Source organism: Pleurodeles waltl, chromosome 7 (assembly GCF_031143425.1).
Source record: "Pleurodeles waltl isolate 20211129_DDA chromosome 7, aPleWal1.hap1.20221129, whole genome shotgun sequence".
In the NCBI taxonomy this organism is placed as follows: domain Eukaryota; kingdom Metazoa; phylum Chordata; class Amphibia; order Caudata; family Salamandridae; genus Pleurodeles; species Pleurodeles waltl.
Window position 1 is genome coordinate 1,058,080,716 of NC_090446.1, and position 17,524 is coordinate 1,058,098,239.

The 17,524-nt window shown below is 41.4% G+C and overlaps 1 protein-coding gene across 4 annotated transcripts in view; it reads right to left on the reverse strand.

The window, feature by feature from the left end:
- Window positions 1-17,524, reverse strand: part of RHOT1 (ras homolog family member T1) — a 394,200-nt gene that overhangs the window by 137,100 nt on the left and 239,576 nt on the right. For all 4 annotated transcript variants that reach the window (XM_069199969.1, XM_069199971.1, XM_069199970.1 and 1 more), the window contains exon 15: window positions 10,678-10,808. In XM_069199969.1, the coding sequence (XP_069056070.1) occupies window positions 10,678-10,808 (131 nt within the window). The remainder of the gene's footprint in view (window positions 1-10,677; window positions 10,809-17,524) is intronic.

A 17,524-nucleotide genomic window follows, 5' to 3' on the forward strand; every position in this document is an offset into this window, starting at 1 on the left:
TGTTAATTTGTTTGCTTGCCTACCTCCATATTAAGCCACTGAGGTTTACTCTCAGAACAATGGATTGGCCATTTACCATCTTCTGCCTTTTTAAAATCAATCAAGTTGTTGGAATGTTCTTTCCAGTTTAGCCATTAGGGGTGGGTGAAGAATTTTGTTCTGCCGGCAGAGTTCGCAGAGTTTCCCCCACTCCGTGCAGAGTTCCGAAAAAAACTCCACGAAGTGACGCAGAGCAGGTTTTTCTCTTGCTTGCCAACATTCGGTTGGCGAGCAAGAGAAATTGCTAAGTGGGCGAGCGCAAGTGAGATTTCTGAATGCCAGTGGTAGGCTGCGACTGCTTGCGATGAGAAAGCTGCTGCTCGCATTGAAGAAGCTGCCGCTTGAGTTGAAAATCTACTCGAGTGGCAGAAATAAGTTAGCACCCTCTGGCACTCCTGGTGCTGAAAATCACTGCGAACACCACAACTTACCCAAACTCTGCAGCTCGGCAGAGTTTTTTCGGCACTTTGTGGAGTTCCACATATCAGAACTCTGTGAACTCCGTCTAGGTCTATTAGTAATGTTCTTTAGCGTTTAGCATAGTTTCACAACCATGAATCGTGTCCAAAAAAAAACCTATTATCCTGGGCCTAGTCTTTCACGGATTGAAGAGGTAAGTAAGCAGAAACAGAATGACTTTATGGTAATGAACAAGTCCAGCTTAAATGAAAAAAAGCACCAAATGTACCTTTAACACCAGCACAGTTGAAGAAATCCCAAATTCCATTGAAAGCTGCAGCATCATTTAGAGCAAAATTCTCCAGGTCTGTGTTTGACTTGAATACTAAAGAATAGTAGTTAAATGATAGATGGCAACTGGAGGTGTTTTAGGATCAGCTAACACACTGATGCATGAAACTAATATGTTAGGTCCTTTTGTAAATAAGTTATCAATTCTCAGGTAGCAGGAGCCCCAATACTCGATTGGGCACTGAGATTATTCCCATCTATAAAAAGCATTCTTGCACTTAATCATCGCCCAATAAGTTTAATTGACAATTTACAAAGATATTTTGCAAACAAGTGTTGGATAAGCTGAACCTGTGGATGGAAGAACATCATATATTTTCTCATGTCCATGCGGGCTTTAGGCCAAGAGCAGTATAAGACCAGGTCTTCCACTATCTTTTAGTTAAGTGGAAGACAGTTGATTTAACTCTAGGCCATCTTTATGTGGCCTTTGTTGACATGAGGGCAGCCTCTGACCTGGTACAAATGACAACATTATGGCAAGTAGTCAGTCAGTCAATATAACTTTATTTGGTTGTTTCCAACCATAAAGTGCATAGATTAGACATAACATACAAACAAAGCTACCATTTTTCCAACCATAAAGTTAATTAATGAAACATAAAACCACATCAAAAAACACGATTGCAACAAAAAATGGGTTGCGGTCAACCCTAAAGTGCTTTGATCAAACATGGATAAACTTAAAATCACATTTAATGACCCTCCCTAAAGTGCATATAATAAAAAGCAAAACGAACCTAAGATCACCACTTAAAACTTGGGTGGCTATTTATTAACATTACAAAGCATTACAAAGCAGTAGTACCGGCGATCAATTAGGATTACTTGACTACATTAAAACCTGAGTTGTTAGCAGTTATTATGGGCCAACGACTCCCAACTCTTGGTTTCTTGAATTACTTCTTTGTTAGTGTTGACTGTGCATATGCCTGTAGAGTATGTCTGCAAGGATGCACTAAGGAGGCATTTTGGAGGAGGTTATTTATAATGGTGGCAAATTTTACTCCTCCGCACACCAGTGGGATTGACGAGCCGGCAAGCCAAGTAATAACAGCGTGCCTACAAGTGTGCTGCAACACTCCATGCCTGCATTTATAAAGCAAACAGCAAAGTTTTATGTGCCGCACGAGTGGCATTTGCATAGATAATTTATTATTTTTTCCTACAACGAAATGTTATTCTATGGCAAAATCTTCTTCACTACACCTCCTGGGGTTGCTGAGGTCATTTACACACCCAATATACATACACAGAAAGCACTGTTGGCGCTATTGTTACAGATGTACAAGTATTAAAAAAACAAAAAACAAGAGATGGTGTGCGAATAACCATAAAGTTATAACTTGCTAATTGTTATCACATTCAGAATACAATATACATATTTTTTGGCATTCCTGGTGGGCAATCCTTTCATCAAGAAGTTGTGTTCTTGAAAACCAGGCCTTCCGTCGTTGGGCCTTAGGCCAATACTCAATGTAAGTTATAAATCACAGACTAAATAATCCAGGTTGCACTGTGTGGTCAAGGAAATGTCTTTTAAAATATTGCCTTATGCTTCAGTATTGACTATTCAAATGGAATTTATTATATCATGTTTGATTCACATTCCGTTAAGGAATCCAGTAACGTGTGAAACCAACATAATGTGTGGAATCTAAGGAAATAACAAATTTAACAAGCATTTGCAATGCAAAGGGTCTCGTGTTTGCTCATGTTAGAGCTGATAGCGTTGTAAACTCCTAACCCCACTTTTCACCTATCGGTAGAAGTGCATTTCTGTACCTAACCTGAAAAAGTGCAATTAACTATGTAAAGCGCTCGACTTCTGCCAAGCGAAATCGCGCTAGTAAATTAAAGAAAAAGTAGTCCACGAGCTGGACAGAAAACAGCGAGCCTCGCATTTTTTCTGTATTTGGTCAATGCGCTCAAGGAGGGCTAGCCACCGGAAAAGGCATGACATATGCATGCCTTCGACTAATGAAAGCAAGCAGATTTTATTAGGCAAGCCCACGAACCAATGAAAAACACTGACGCGACGTCGACAGGGCTCCGAGCCCTTTTTTAAACACTAAAGCGTCTTGCTGCGATATGCATGCGTGAGCGCATGCAACGCAGGCTCAACCCTAAAAATGCTCCTTGTGAAGAGAGTGTCATTTATGAAGTCTAATAAAATGAAAATTGCTTCTTGTAAATAAATATTTATTTTAATCCTACAAAAATTCCAAAGTCAGATTTTATTGCGGCTTGGTTATCTATGTACGAAATGGTGTGATAAGAGCACACAGTGCTACACGTATTCACCATTTAATGGCATTTTTCATAACTTATAGAAAAATCATGTTGTCTATATATAACTTGTTACAATTAAGTACACTCAATCAATAAATTATGAATAGTCAATGAGTAAATCACAGTGATGTCCCTATACTTAAGAGCGAGGCAAACAAAGCATTGTTAATTGTTCAAAAAGTAGGCCATTTCAATGGGACTGTTAAATCTTTTTGGTTGCACTGTATCTAATCTTTGTATATGGTATAATTCTCTTTGTATTAATACTTCAATAAATGCTGGTTTGCTTTTCACTTGTTCCAGGATCTGAAATCTGAGATGTTATGTTGAGTAGTATTGAAATGTATAGACACTGCTGATTTTGTAGACTGGTGACAAATGTTACTCTTGCGTTCTGTTTAACGTGGTGTGAATTTTCTTTTAGTTTTTCCAATGTATGAAAGAACACAGGGACATTTCAAAGATTAAATACAGTATTGTGTACAACAATCATTCTGAAGTCTCAATGTTATGGATGTCTGTGCAGATGAATGGTTGACCCTTTAATGATGCTATTCCAGTGAATGCAACTGTGACAAGAAAATGTGTCATGTTTTTCTGATTTCCACTGTGGATTACTGTTGCACGTTATTAATTCCTTAAGATTTTGTAAGCAAATAATGGTGGATCCTTAAATACAGTAACAAATTCAGGATCAACTTGTACCATCTCACATCTGTTCTTAATGATGTTTGATCTTCTGGCTACTTCTAAAAAAGGTGGATAAAAATGTCATTCTGATTTGTGTAGTTTCACTCACTTTTCCAGGAGATGTTCCCTCGAAACTCGATGTACCCTCTCAATGGATTGGCTAAGAATTCTGTTACTGGTTAAATCTCGTAGATTGTACTTTCAGCGCTTTAAAAAAGTCTTCTGATTCGATGATGATCCTTTTCAAATTAGTTGATTTAAATTATTGTAGTTTGAGAATTTCTAGTTAGAAAACGGTGTAATGTAACATTGTTTCTGACTGTGCTTTTCCTATATAAATTGCTCACAATGCTACTGGTTATAGGGCAAACAAATATATCAAGGTGTCGTATTTGTTTTTTTGTTGACATTGTGACTAGAAGAAATGAAGTAATTGTTGTCATTGAGTATTACGTTCCTGTTTTTCTACTGTTACATGCCATGTGATAAATATATTAACAATTTACCTTGTATGCATAAATAATCCATCTATCTATTCAAGATATATGTAGACATGTTTATCTTCAAACAAGGCCATGAAGGCATAGGCATTACCTGGTGTCCCAGAAAAACCCATAAAGGTACCACTGATTTGTAAAAAGAATCTACCTCACCATTTAAAACAACTATAACCAGAAGTGAAGAAACTTAAGAATGAATACTCTGTTGGCCTGGATGTGGATGTCGTCTGTCTGGAATAGCAGATTGATGTAGGATGGATGAGAGGTTGCAACAATTGTCAATGTATCGTCCAACCGGTTAATGTATTAAATAGCAATCTGACACTATAGGTCAAAAAGGCAGCTTTTATTAACTCTGGGAAACACATAAAGACGTGGTCTGTGAGTAAATTAAGTAGTGATATCTCTTGGTTTTGTTTCTAATTCACTCCATGTGTTCTGCTTGGTCCAAAATAATCTTCAGTTGATTTTGGAACTCTGCAGTTGGAACTCTTTTGTTCAAAATGACATTATGTTTTTTAATCAAGTTATTTCTGGTTTCAGATTTTGTTCATGAATGTAAGATAGATTTCCCCTCATGAAGGACAATACGTCCAAAATGCATTGGGTGCATGAGGAATGTATGTCAAGACCATGATAAATCATCCTTTTCTCCATATATAATCAGAAATTAAATATTCCTTGAACATAATTCATAACAGAGTGTGAAACAAACGGTGATTAAATTAATTTCATTAGGAAAATCAATACTGAAGCATAAGACTATTATTTTAAAATGTATTGCCTTCACCACAGTACAACATGGGATTATATTGTGTACAACATATAACTTACATTGAAGCACATTCAGAATGCCATACCCATGGAACACCCATTTTCCCATCTCTGACCCACAATTTAGGATTGTGGAAAATTGTTCAAATTAGGAGAAATTTCTGCAGTAAAATTTTCAGTCAGGAAGTGAACATAAAACTCACTGATTTCATTTTTTGCACACCTATATTAAGGTACACAACAACTTTCTTATGTGGGTCATTAAAGAAAACATACAAGAGCAAATTAAATGTGCCTATTGTTTCAATAGAGCAGGACAGGATATACAAGAAAAAGGTCCCACAGAGAGATGCTAAAAAGAAGCAAAGGGAAATCAAGCACAGTCATGAACAAACTACCAGTCATGTTATGCCTACATGACTTTTGATCTATTGTATTGTACTGCAGCATTTATACCTCACTTCTTACTCCTACGTGAGGTGCAGAGGTGCCATCCTGAGTGACTAGAAAGCTACATGGTATGGTCAGTGTGCTTTTAACAGTGATGTCAATTAGAAGGTGCCTGTGTGGAAAGTGTGGTTAAATGCAGCCTACGGCACATGACTCAGATAGGTAAAACGTCTTCATTTTTCACATAATGCCATCCATGATGATAAAAGTCTATGCATGCCATTTACTATTAGCATGGAATGCATTAATGAAATAAGTTTAGAAAATGCTTGAATACCCTAGGGCGTCTTGGTGCTACAATAAAATGAGTTCAGTCATAGCTGCCATAAAGGCGAGGACCTATTCTAATCGGAGAGTGAAGAGCCATGTTTTATGAAATGAGAATGGCATTATAGGGATTACAGTTCCATTGGCAAGGAATTCCAAAGTTTAGGCATGAACTAGAAGAAAGATATTCCTAGTCACCAACTAAGTTTAACTTGCAGATATCTTGTCAGCTGATCTGAGAAGTCGCCTAGGGTTATACCACTGAAACCAAGATGCTAAATTTGGGCCTTTATTGTACTGACCTTTGTGCACAAAACACAGTGCCTCAAACATGGCCCTCTTCCTCCACCAGCAGGCGACCAGATTCCTCAGGGTTACTTTGCATATGAGATAACAAAGTCCAAACAATCTTATAAGACTGGCAACAGGAAGCATGTACATATTTAAAAGGGTAGGTCTTAGTGGTGAACCTGAGGAACACCACAAGGCAAAGAAAAAGGCGCTAAGGTGAGGCGGTTGCACACTACCTTTTGTACTCTTGTAAACAAAAAGAAAGTTAGAAGTTGTAAGGCCTTATCCCTAATCCCTAAATGGTTCAGGAGCCTAACACTATGGAGTGAGCTACTGTATCACGTCACCAAGAGGTCCAGCAAAACAAGAACAGCAAGTCCACCCCAGTCGACAATTCCCCTTATGTTATCTGTCACTGCCACCAGAGCTGATTCTGGGAAATGGCCACTTCCGAACACCAACTGAGATCCATCCAACTGATTATACCTATCCAGTACTCACATGCGCTCATGATTCAAGGCTTTCCTCTCCATCTTTGATGGAAAAGGCAATTTAGAAATAGGCCTATACTTTAAGGCCTCAGTACTGCCCGTAGGTCTTTTAATCAAAGGAATTAGAGTGGCTTCTTTCCACTCTAGTGTTAAGACCCCTGATTAAATAATTACACTGCATATCTTATTGAGGGGATTGGAAATGATAACAAAGAGGCCTTGAAAAATGTACTCGACACTGGCTTTAGCAAGTCATTTTTTATCAGGCCAAGCTATTTTTAGGACCTCCTCCCACCTTCTGGGAAGTTGACAATGAACATGTGTTCTGTTCAGTCAGAAAATAAAGGAGCAATAAAGACCCCTTTAAATCTTGTTATGTTGTCACATTTGCTCTGTGTTGAGAGACAGAAGTCAAAAGTCAGTTTGTCTGCACTTAATCTCCCTTCTCACTGGAGAGTTTCAGGATTTTGTAAGGTGATCTTCTATGACCTGCTGTAAAAAGAGTTATTTAAATGTTGTTTGTTAGAAAAAACCTGACACCATACAGTCTAATTTCACAGTAAGTCAACTGTACAAACATTTCAAAATATATTTCAGTAGTTGTGAAAGGCCATTTTTTGTATTTGTGTGTGCCAGATTTCTTTTTTTAAAGGACAAAAACAAATCAGAACTCTTAGTGATGTACAAAAGATAAATATGTTTTCTGAAACCCAATTTTCACAGACTATTGTTAATACTCTATATAGTTTTGTCAGTAAAGCTGCATGTTAGTGGAAAGGTTCTTGGACATTTCTTGGAAATTTACTGTCTGTAAATGATAGTATGCTAACACATCATACTTTACTAATATATTCATTAGAAGTGAGTGTTTAAACATAAACCAAGAAACACTCCTGCCTTGATGGCAATGCTATTAGTAAACTAAGATGAAATTCATGGATCATTTGTCCCCTATATGTGGGCTATATTCTTATTATACACACAGCAAACATTTTGCCTATTTAATCTAACAAAAGTTTTTTTTTGTGCAGCAAAAAAATGCTGACCTCACATATCTGAAGGTGCACTTGTATGTGAGAATGAAGAAAGAAGTGACTCTGTAAACTAATTGCCTAGAATCACACAATTTGAGACCAGTTTACGGGTCAAGTACATTACAGTTAGGTCAAGTAGATTATTTAAGTTACTCGACCTGCAAGTCTAGTAACATTTTTATAATGTATCGAGGCCTGGTCAGGGACAAGCTCTAGGATGTGAGCAGAACATGATCTGTTTGAGCTGAGGATTAAACTTGAAGGATTAGTGTTGCAACTTGAAATTCAGTGAGAGCAGAAACTTTTTGTAGGACTGTAACATTAGGGTCTCTCATATTATCAGTCCGACACTGCTGCTGATCCGGTTCCTTTGCATAAGGAAATTTATGATATGTATCATTTATTTTTTATGAAAAAAATAAAGGAAACTTCTTTGTTGCAGAAGGTCTGTAATACCGCTTCCTTTAAAGAAGTGCCCAGATAGGACAGATGCCTAACTATCAAAAATAGTTCCTTAGTAGGATATTTTGTGTTATATAGTTTGGCCATGAAATAACACGTTTCTCTTGTGCAACTGCTGATTTATGTTGTTTAATTGCCTCTCTCATATGTGTTTGGTGCGCTGCGCAAGTGACTTCTACCATGATTGCTTCAACATACAGCATTTTTGAGTCAAAGTTACATCTTGGCTTACTTTCACGTAATGGAGCCATCCTATCAAGTGCATCAGTTAGCCACTGAGTATTTAGTGCCCGCATTGATAGCATGTAATGACTGTGCACAAGGCTTCTCCATGAGTGTAGGAGAGAGATTTTCTTTAGCGATTTTATTCCAGATGCATGAGTGGCCCTCAATAACGTAGGCTAAATGTGCATGACTAAGAGGAGGAAGCCTTAATTTAAAGGCAACTGCCATATAGTCAGACTATATAAGTGGAAAGGCAGAAGTCTACAGGAGATTTTTGCAGATGGTTCAAATAGCATCTAACATTTATAAATGAGTTGGAACATTGATCAACTTTGAGAAACCAACCCCGATAATCATTTCCAAAACACTGAGGGATTCTTTATTGTTGCTAACTTCAAGATGGAAGGTAAAGTCACCCAAGCTATTTAAGTTCAATTTGTGTAGGTAAAGTACAAGCAATGATCATAAGGCTTCAGCACAGCCAGCAATCAAGCCAGGTGGCTCATATTTGAGGGCCCCATGAGGACAGGTATCATTGATCTCAAAGGAGAAGACTATGGCATCACAATGGGAGGAGGCATGATTCATACTATAGCCCTGGAATTTATCTCAGTTTACCACTGCTTGCTGCCCCTTGTTTTTTTCAGTCTATACTGCCTGGGAACACTGCAACCAGCGGGGATGGCTACGACTACACCAGGGGCAGAGGAGTCCTCAGTCAAGTCTCTGTTACAAAAATTACATTGGGTATATGCAATGGTATGAATTTGCAGCATTCTAATGTATGTTTCAACAAAGAACTTGCATTATTCAGAAAGCTCAATGCAGACATATCTATTGTATTAATGTTATCAAAAGATACTTTCTCAATGCTATTTAGGTTAAATATTTTGTTATCCCTATAGATTAAACTCAATGCCAAACCACACTTTTTGCACTAAACCTTCTAAAAAGTCCTAGTTTATGCGAGTACAGAAGTGGGGTAATTTACCCAGTATGTCAAATAGGCAAGTCTGCTGCCATCTTCTAATGTAAAAGAAACAGGAGTTACGGCTCTAGGCACTCTCTGGGCGCAGATGGGTGCAGACGGGCTTGCCTTTGGCACACAAGCGGTGTACTGTACATCTGAATTGTGTCCTGCCTTAAATGGCACATGTGGGAGAGACTAATTAACAACCAGGACACACAGTCCAGCTAAAATAGCACCGTTTAATGTCCCTGACAAGGACAAAAGGCCAGCTATGTAGGCCCTCTCCACAAAAACGAGTGGTGGAACAAAACAAAGAGCACAAGTCAGAGTAAAATTATATTAGGGCATTTCGTAAAACGCAAAGTGCTAAAAAGTTCTTAAAAGGTATAACTGTGAGAACCCTCTGGGGAGCGATTCTGCGGCCACAATTTAAAAAAAAGTTCAAGTTAAGAATCACTTGTGCAGTACTCATAATGATCTATGACACAAGCTCTCAATACAGGTCAGGAGCTATCTAAAACAAGACAGCTTACACTTAAGGAGAACCAGAGTAAAGAATTAAACCGAAAATACAAGATCACTGAGAATAAAAAAAGAAGTGCAGATTCTCAGAAAACATACTGTTGTTTCATTTGTTGACGGGAAGACAAACTAAGCTCATCACATTGAAATGGTGAGATCAGATAAGCTAGTGTAATTTCCAATGGCAGCAGCAATGGCTAGTGAAAGCATATCTTTCCCTTCCTTTAAATCCCATCTTCAACTACAACAAAACAGGCACTACGACTCTGAAAATATTTCATGATCAATCTGTGGCAAAAAGATGACAAGTTAGAGAGCTGAAAACAAGATTGCATCTTTGAGAAACACTTGCATGTTTTTATTTTATTTAAAGAGTTGTGAAAAGGAAACATCCAGCTTCTGGATGGAACTTGAGAAGAAATCTCTCTAAGTTTCGTAAGCTGAATCCCTAAAGATACTAAGACTCAAGGAATGCATGGAATTTCATAGTGTGGCACTTTTTAAACAATCTTATTTTTTTCTCCCAAGCACCAAAACAGCATTATACATATTTAGATGATAAAATGCAAACCATTTTGATAAGTTAAGCATAATTTTGGAAAATAATTATGTCCTGTATACATAATAGAGATTGTTTGTTCACCTACATGTCAAAAATGGTATAGAGACCAATAGTTAAACTAAACATTGTGGGTTTATTAAAAAGGTTTTCTGAGCACATGCAACAATACAGTATGACATTAGCGTTTTCGATGGGTGCATATGGCATAGCTAGATCACTTACAGAAAAAAGTAGGCCTAACGTACTTTATATGACAGCTGTAAAGAACATTAAATAAAATTAAGTTAACTTTAGAGAGGGTTTGTGAAAGTAAAATAAAATATGCATTACGAATGTGCGACCAATTGGTCTTTCTCACCATAAGATTTCTTCCTAGTAGGGCCTGCAAGACTCCACTTTTTCCACATCCTTTCACTCCCATAACATTACACCTAAATACATTCCTTTGAGTTTGCCTTTTCTGCAGGTCAATCTTTTTATCTCTTGTAACTGAAAAAACAAAACAAAAACATCCTTACAAATATCTTTTTGGTATCTGTTACACACAAGTCCCCATATTCTTGCAGATTTGACTTGGCACAGAATTTACTGTACAGGGGAAAATCTTTCCTATTCCAGTCATGCATCACTTGCTGCTTTTTCAACGTGGAAGGTTCTTTAATGATTTATTAAGTGGTAGGCAGTAGGCTAACAAAGTTTGCACATGCAGATAATATTGACGGACATGTTTCACAGGTTACACATAATATATCTTACACTCAAACTAGATATACTATACATTACATATCATTACTTACATTAATAACCTTATTTACTTATGTGATATTTAGAAACTGCAAAATGTTTATGATCTTGAGATACTTTACATAAGACTGATTTTGACCACCATCCACGATACAGAAGATACTACTGTAACTCAGGGGTAACCCCAATAGTACTTCCCGGCCATAATACCGCCTTTCTTTACTGCAGACATCTTTCATACTTTTCTCCTGCTTTCCTTCTTTTGTTGCCCCCACGTCTATTTTGTGTTATACAATACATATAGGACAAGTTACTTACCTTTGGTAATGCCTTGTCAGGTAGACTATGGTGGTCACTTTGATGTTGGCGGTAATGACCCCACCGCCGATGATGGCGGTAATAACCACACGGCCGACAGTGGCGGTGCAGACCGCCATATAAAGATAACAGCAGAGAAAGCAGCTAGTTCACTAATACCCACCGCGACCGCCGGTAGCCACTTTGGACCTGGCGGTGGAGCCCAGACCGCAGGTGGGATAATGATCTGATTTCCACAAGTGATTTCCTGGCAGGATACCTCATCAGGTAATTCCTGGCGGAAAGCATATTGATGACAGGAATACTCATTCCGGTCACCAGTATGTGACATGCTAGCTTATAGGCATGGCGGTGTCTGGACTGACGTGGCGGTGAGGGTGGAGCAGCATCCACCCCCGCCACCACGGTGCATGGGGGCCATCACTGGCATCAATGGCAGTGAGGCTCCAGGAATTATTATATGTGCCCCCGCCACTGGCGGTCTTCCGTCGAACATCAGCATGGTTATCGGCGGCGCACACATCACAAAACTAATGACTAATTTCAGATACCCTTGGGGCATAATGAATGGGGATGGAGGAAAGAGATGTGTACGACCTTTGAGGAACCTAGGTACAATAGGAGACTTAATGAAGGCTGATCTGGCAGCCTCAGAAAAGCAGAGTAGCAGACAAATATCCCTTAAGGGTGCCCAGAGCAGAGCCCTGCTGAGCAAGGGAAAGGACGAACAACAGGACCTGAGGGAGAGAGGGGCAGAAATAGGGGTGGGGGAGATGAGGGGGGAAATCAACAGACTTGTCTGTACACCATGCCACAAACTTCTTTTAATGAAGGGCACATACCGTTTTGGTGGAGGGGCGCATGACTTTTAAGATTACGTTACAGACTTCGGGAGGAAGATCAAAGGCGGTCAACTGCTACCGCTCAATCTCCATGCAAGAAGGCAGAGAATAGACAAGTTTGGGTGAAGAACTGATCCACTAGGTGTTTCCGACTGAGTTAATCTGCCCTGGCATTTAGAGACCCCGCCAGATTTTGAACCACCAGCCACATCCAGAGGCGCAGAGCCTCCTGACAAAGTGTCCATAACCCAACCCTACCCTGCTTGTTGCGGTATCACATGGCAGTGGTGTAGTCAATGAACACCAGCAACATCTTTCCCCTGATAGAAGAAAAAAATGCTCTCAGTGCCAGCTGGGTCACACGGAGCTCTAACATGTTGATGTGGAGCCCAGTTTCCACCAGAGATCACCTCTCCTAGATGGCCGCCAAAAAACCCAGGAGTGACGCATCTGTCACTACTGTCAAATCTGGTTGGAGAAATTCTCCTGATGCTGTGCCCACTGGAACTTCAGGTCCCACTGCAGAGCATGCCATCTGGAATGTGTCACCAGCACGATGCAGGAGGCCATGAGCCCCACCAGCCTCAGAGTCATTCTCACCAAAATCCACAATAGAGGCTGAAATATTGTTATCATAGACTGAATATCCTGGGCTCACCAATCGGAAGAATAAGCCCAAAACTGCACTGTGTCCATAACAGCTCTGATGAAAGGGAGCATCTGAGAGGGAGGCAGGTGTGACTGCCACATGTTTATAGTCAACCGCAGCAAATGTACAAGAAGCACCGTATTCTGGAGGTGGGAGATGAGAACCTGAAGAGAGCTTGCTTTCAACAGCCAGTTGTCGAGATAGGGGAAGACTGAAACCTCTAATCCCCACAGATGAGCTGCAACCACACCCATCACCTTGGTGAACACCGAGGTGCACTGGTAAGGCCAAAGGGGTGCATGGTGAACTGAAAGTGGTTGTGGTCTACTGTGAGCAGCAAGTAATGTCTGTAGGCGTGCAGGACGGGGATGTCAAAATAAGTGTCCTGCAAGTCCAACGCTACCATCCAGTCGCTTCGGTCCAGGACAGATAAAACCTGAGCCAGAATGAGCATTTTGAACTTCTGCTTGAGGAACAGATTGAGGGAGTGAAGGCCTAGGATAGGGCTAAGACCCTTGTCCTTTTTGGGGACTAGAAGGGAGCGGGAATAGCAATCACAGCCTACTTCTGGCCCTGGAACCCTCTCTATGGCTCCCTTTGCCAAGAGAGCCATAACTTCCTCGCAGAGAAGGGAAAGATCCTCCGCCATCCGATTGTAGGATGGTGGCCTGGATGGAGGGGCAGTCTTGAAGGGGAGGGAGTAGCACCTTCTGACTATCTGCAAACCCCACCTGTACGAACTGATGGATTGCCAGGCGGGCAGGTTAAAGTGAATCCGGCTTCCAAATGGTCCTTGGAGGGGGAAGGGTGAGTAGAGGCAGACTAGGAGGGGTAGAGGCAGACTAGGAGGGTTTAGAGGCTGATGCATCTGGGGACTGACCAGACCCCTGGCCACCTCACCCACAAGGTGGGTTGGTGCGCGCCCTTGGCTATACAGAAGCTGGGCAGCATGCACAGCGGCTGGCTGGGAACTAGTGCGGTTGGAGACCCTTTCCTTAGCCACGGAAGGGGTGAAAGGCAGTCTGAGAGGGGATGTAGGGGGAGACAGGTGCCAACAAGCAGAATGTCCATAAAGAAGCATGGACATTCCCTGAAAACCCAGATGTCCCCTGCCAGCCGTGGCACCTGAGAGCCAATGACATAGAAACCGCTCTACCTAGCGAGTTGGTTGTGTAAAGTCTGCATCAAATTGTGAACTTTGCTGAGTCTCTCCCATCAGCACCAGCATGAGAGTGTACAGTCCGGGCCTCCTCAGGGACCTGCGGCACCACGTGGGAATAACAGCACAAAAGGCATGAGGTGTTCATGGACCATAAGGCAAGGCTGGTGGAAGAACAAATCTTCCCGAAGAAATCCAACCTTATTGATTCACTATTGGGGGGAGTGGTAGGGAATGCGCCTTAGGAGGTAGAGGCTTGGACCACTAAGCTCTCCGGGGAGGAGTGTTGCGAAAAGAAACTTGAGCCCCAAGTGAAGGGTAATGGAGGAGGGCAAAAGTCCTGCTCACATGAGCCCCTGTGCTGGGTTTGGGGCAGGTACCCAGTAGGATGTCAGTGAGGGCATCACTGAATGGGAGCAGGGGTTCAGAGGCAGACGCTCCCGGTTGCAGCACCTCTGGCAAGAGATTAGTCTTGAAAGCCACTGAGGGCAGTTGAAGGTCCAAGACTTCAGCCAGCCACCCACCTCACCACGATAGCGCCCTCATCTGTAGCCACGGTAGGTGGAGAAAGCATGCCAGTATCTGGATAAGTGTCCAGTCTGCTGGCTTCACACAGGTCATCATGCCAGTCCATATCAGATTCATAAGGCTGGTCTTCTAAAGGGTTTAACAACCCCTCACATTCACCTCCAAGGCTTAGCCCAGAGAAATATGGCTCCGGATCGGACCAAGGAGGAAAAGCTCCTGCCAGTGCCAGAGTTGTGTACTCCCCATCCGGCTCTGTATCAGTCAGGAATTACAATGGGGATGGTGCCGCCTTTGGACACAGATGGCACCAGCAGCTTTGGCAAAGGCCAACGTGGTATGACTGGCGCCGGTCTGGATCCAGGGCTGGATCCCTGGGAGCCCCTCGCACCGAAACCGCAGGAGCAGAAACCCAAAGGGGTTCTTTCCAACCCTGGAGGGCTCAAAGGCATCACAGCAGGGTCAGGCTGCCCAAAAATGACTCATAAAATTCTCAAAGTTGGGCAGGGGTTGCTCCAGCTCCCAGAAACTCGGGGAGGCACAGAGTCAGCCCAGGCACAGATTCCACAGAACGAGGCCTAGAGCGTCAACGCTCCTTTGTCTCGTCGGCTGCCGGACAAGGAGAAGTCTAAGAGTGCTTCAACTTCTTGGATTTTTTCTTGTGCCTCGACTTACTTGATAGTCCCGAGTCCTTGGAGTGGGATGACAATGTTTTGTGTCCTGCAACCAGTCCCGGGACCTTCCTCTCGACGGGCACCTGGACTTGCACAGAGCTGTGTGCCATCTACTTTAGGGACTGCTCCCACAAAGCCTTTGGATGCATGGCCTGGCACTCGAAGCACGACTTCAGGTCCTGGTCGCACTCCAAACATAAAAGACGCATGAGGTGCAGATCCGTAACGGACATCGCCCCATGACACGTTCCGCATGGCCTACCTAGAAGACATTCTCAACACCACGAGGCCAGTCAAAAATTGACTAAAGTGTAGCTCTGTTCGGATCAGAGCTGGCTGGCGCAGAAAGACAAGAGCTGACGTCGGAGCGCCTTGGTGGAGCCTACATAGGAACCGCAATGTCATTTCTGGCGGGGCCGACACCAATGATGGACGCTGAGGTGCACAGGGATACTGCTCACAAAATTCTTCCAGATCCAGTCCAACACCTGGGGAAAATTCAAAGTTAGGGAATCTGTAGCTAGATGTCTGTACCAGATATTGACTATTTGGAACATATGGTCACAATTTAGCCAACTTTCCAGTTACATCTACATGCAAATAGAGAACATCTTGAAAACGACATGCAGGTGATCACAATGTGCCTATTACTATTAGGACTTAAATTGCAGCCAATGACTCATTAGAAGTTTATTAACAGGGGGAGAGAGAGAACTAAAAAATAAAAATAATTTAAATTTCATGACATAGTTAAATTTTTCTGATTTCCCATTTGTAGGAGTTTCCAGTCTGCATGTTTTCACATCTTTTCTCTTATGTTACAGCTATTTAACAAGTATCTGCCCATAGGTCTTGTGGTGGTTTCTGAGATGTCGGTGAGCTGGTCGAATGTTTTTATCATTAATTCCCAAATGCTGATAAACATCAAAGAGTCCACAATGGCCGTCTAGGTGGGACTACTACATCTTTAGGAGTGAGACTAAAGGCCTGATTTAGAATTTGGTGGACAGGGTTACTCTGTCACAAACATGATGGAATGATTTCATTATATCCTATGGAAATTGTAATACTCCGGAAGGGATAGCCGTCACGTTTGTGACAGAGTAACCCATCTGCCAAACTTTAAATCAGGGCCAAAGACTTGGTACAGCAGTTGTTAGTTTAAGTCCAGGATGTTAATCTGTTTTTTTCAAGGCAAAGACTTGGCTGGATTTCAGGTACTTCAAGGTTTTATCCACCAGGCTTTTTCCATCCCATTATTGTGTTTTCTGCCCATATCTGATTGGGGGTATTTGTTTGATACTGAGTTGTAACCAATGTTGCAATCTAGGTCTATTGTAGGGAAACATGTTGGTAGAATCCATAGGGAATACCAACATTTTCTCTCATCAGGATCCATTTTTAATGTACTTTTATTTAGTCCACAGAGTTCAGTCCTATATGTGGTTTGGCTTCCTGCCTTGGCATACAGCACTTGTTCAGTCTGTTCTAAGAATCGGTTATCATGTGAGCAGACAAACCAGACAATAGCATTTAGTGAAGAATTGGATAGCTCCACTGCAATTTGGATATGTGAGGTCCACTTGGCAGTACGGTTTATCATCAAATAAAGATACAAAAAGGTGCGGACGTCTTTGAAGTGTGTGCATTTGATGGAGAAAGTTGTATTTGCCTCTGCTTTTTACTGAAGACCATCACCTTGGTTTTCTATTTGTTGGTCTCTAGGTCATTATACAGGGAATATTTATCCTTGACTAAGTTCGGTCTGCAACCCTTTTGATGTATGAGAAATGTAAATGAAAAGGGAGTTGTCAATAAAGGCTATATTTTTATTAACAAACAGACATCAACAGCATTGTCAGCTATTACATCATTGCAGTATTATTTCCAAATGAACACTTATTTAGATTTCGTAACCATGTACTGCCATTACCCTTGAAGTGAACATAGCCAAGGAAGGCTGGGTCGTTAAGGATGTGAGCTTAGGCATCACTGGCATTGGTTGTGGGAGTGGGAAAAGGGCAGCGGTAGGCACGTTTCTCACTAAAGCCAAAGTGATATCCTCTTCAGAGCCCCACCTTTAAGTAACTGGACTGTGACATACTATAAAGCAAGTTGTATGAACCATAAAGCACTGTGAAACAATGACAAAATGAGATGATGGATATTAATGTACATTATTAATCTAGTATTGTAAGCAACATTTCCCTAACAAAAGTAGCACTCATAATGTTGGGTTTTGTAATTATAGTTAAGGCACTTGCTTACTGCAAACATATATGCACTGCAAGTGG